We start from the raw sequence: 2,925 nt of genomic DNA, 5'->3' as shown, positions 1-2,925 counted from the left end.
AACAGAACCTGTAATCTATAACACTTAAGTCGTTTTCATTATTAGCAAGTCAATACTTCATGTGGTGTTCTTAGAGTGCAACAATAGGCCACCTCAGAGAAACCACCAAAACAGTTCATTGTGGTCAAGGAGTACAAATGGGACAATAGATTTCAAGGGGCAACTGTAGGTACTTAACGTATGATTCACAAAGCTGCCCTGGGTGTCAAAGGACTATTGAGGATTTAATTGATTGCTAATATTTAAGGTAGACTTTTATTATTATATTATGTGGTTAAAACGGTTCAACTATTTATGATGAAGTATGTGAAACAGAATTAATTTAATTTACCTGACCTCAAACGCAAATTTTGATTTTACAAAACAATTTATTTTGTCTACAAACAAACAATTTATGTTGTTTCTAATTAACACAAGTCAAATTATATTCTATTGAAAATATTTCAACTTGTGCTATCTTTAAGTAGTCACACCACTATATATAAATTAAAACCGAAATAAATTACACATATGAAAGAAAAACCTCAGGAACTGGAGGCCAGGTCACTTTACGTACGTCAGAACTGTCATACGCACTTTTCGTTCGCTCCGTGATTTTAATTTAAAAATAAGTTATAAGTGTGTTTTTAATAACTTGGCTCGCAAAATAATTTAGCCCTAGCACCAGTGTACCTACTTAAAACAAACAATTATCAGGTGTGCAAATTTTAAAGCCGCTAAAATCAGTTTTAAAACAGTGAAATATCAGTTACAAGTAAAAATCAACTCCGCGGTCAGCTGACCGGTGACAGCCAATCAGCTGTTTCGTGTCAGCGCGTGTGCGTTATCGTTGTGCCAGTGATACTCACTGGAAAGTAAACTTTATTTCAACTGCACGAAGTTCGAAGTTGCCATGGCAAGCTGCGGTGGTTGCTTTAGTGAAATAACGGACGGAGGATGTTTAAAATGTCGCAACTGCCAAAAAATTTACGATCTTATTTGTGCAAATGTGACTGAAGACTTTTTCAATTGCATGGGACCCGACCAGAGATATTCCTGGAAGTGTGTGGAGTGCAGAAGTGCGGAGCCCAAGACGAGCAATATAAACACGCCCGTACGCGGCCATCACCCGGCGGGCCATGCAAATGTTAACGTGCACAGAGGCGCGCAAGCTCTGGTGGACCTGAGCCTCGTCGGGCCTGAGGGTGACAGCTCGGTCATGGAGGTATCCTACACGGACGGAAACACCACCCCGCGCGACAATGGGCTGAATTTGACCAGCGTCAACGACAGCCAGCTGCTGGTCACTGAACTCCGGCTCTTCCGCGAGGAGATGCGCGCAATGAGCCTCGAGATCCGCGCTCTCCGCACATCCCTGCAGAGCCTGTCAGCCAGGATCGATGGCTGTGATGGGCGCATCGACGAGCTTTGCGCTCGCGTGGAGTCCCTCGAGAGTGGGCCGCAGCAGAGTGACAGCGGAGTCAACAAATCTCTCGCCGAAACCGTGTCGCTGCTCAGACTAGAGCTCAACGACCGCGACCAGGAGTTGTTATTAAATGATATCGAGATATCAAGTGTGCCGGAGACTAATGGCGAAAATGCGATGCATTTGGTAACAACTCTGGGCCAAAAGTTGGGTATTGAACTCACCGAACACGACATCGTCGACGCTACCCGTGTGGGGCGCGCGCCTCAGCTGCAAGAAGGTGTCCACGGGCCGGCAGCGCGGCCGCGGCCGCTCGTCGTGCGCCTGGCGCGCCGCGTCGTCAGGGACCGCCTGCTGCAGGCAGCGCGCGTCCGCCGCGGGGTCACCACGGAAGGCACCGGCATCCCTGGCCGAACGTGTAGGTTCTACGTCAACGAGCGGCTGACTCCTCACAACCGACGTCTCCTGTACAAGGCCCGGGAGCTGAAGCAGCAGTACTCCTGGCGGTATGTCTGGACCCGCGACGGTAAAATCTTCGCGCGGCAGCAAGCGGGGATGGCTTCGCCTCGATACCGCATACGGACGGAAGCGGATCTGGACCGTGTTTTTGGCCGATAATATGTTTGTTCGCTATTTTAACTCCGTATCACTCCTAACGATCACTATTCGCGCTTATACGTCATTGCCACTGTCGCCGCTGGTCAATCAAACATCTAAAACACGTGCACTACTACACAAACACAAATCGTACACATATTACACTTTCTATTTTAACATGAACTCAAGGTTACAGTTTATATGCGCCATATTTGTTTACTTGTATTATATCTCAACTTATTTACACGACACTATACTTATTTTATATGATCATTCACCGATACACGCATTATTTACACAAATAACCTCAAATCCATGCTTACGTTCCCCGCGCCTGGTTGCAGTACTAGCGATGCAAAACCGGTTCCGTCTTAGTAACTGCTCGGTCATTTTTACAACTTACAAAAGTGAATAAAAATCATCTAAGAATAGGTTTGTACAACGCGGGCTCATTAGGCACGAACCACGATAACTTTATAGCAACTTGCACTCGGTTAGATATGGATATGTTAGCCATTAACGAGACTTGGTTAAGAGGAGGGGATGAATGTCGTGCACCGGTACTACCGGGGTGTAGGCTGCGACACACTCCGCGACCACAGGGATCTCGCTCACGGGGTGGCGGGGTCGGCTTTTATATAAAACGTAGTGTGACTGCCCGAAATTTGACACATCCCGTAGACCCAAAACATAAAGCAGTAGAACAGATGTGGCTACATATGTCAATACAGGGGAAAAAAATTGTAATAGGGACAGCATATCGCCCACCATGGCAGGATGTTGACTTATTTTTAGACGCCATAACCGACACTATAAGCTCGTTGACATGTTATGACCACATCATTTTGCTGGGTGATTTTAATATTAATTTATATATCAATGACATTAATACAACTAAGTTTAACCATTTCTTGACTACTTTC

The 2,925-nt window shown here is 45.8% G+C and overlaps 1 protein-coding gene across 1 annotated transcript; it reads left to right on the top strand.

Moving 5' to 3' along the window:
• Positions 1-1,012: 1,012 nt before the first annotated feature.
• Positions 1,013-2,023, top strand: LOC125238207. Its single transcript, XM_048145479.1, has one exon. The coding sequence runs from the start codon at positions 1,013-1,015 to the stop codon at positions 2,021-2,023; it is 1,011 nt and encodes a 336-aa protein (XP_048001436.1).
• Positions 2,024-2,925: the final 902 nt, after the last annotated feature.

The sequence above is a fragment of the Leguminivora glycinivorella genome, chromosome 23 (assembly GCF_023078275.1).
Source record: "Leguminivora glycinivorella isolate SPB_JAAS2020 chromosome 23, LegGlyc_1.1, whole genome shotgun sequence".
Classification (NCBI taxonomy): domain Eukaryota; kingdom Metazoa; phylum Arthropoda; class Insecta; order Lepidoptera; family Tortricidae; genus Leguminivora; species Leguminivora glycinivorella.
This window is presented reverse-complemented; position numbering and strand designations above follow the sequence as displayed.

Excerpts from the sequence above, each read along its gene's own strand:
- LOC125238207 (XM_048145479.1), top strand. The coding sequence starts at position 1,013 with ATGGGACCCGACCAGAGATATTCCTGGAAGTGTGTGGAGTGCAGAAGT.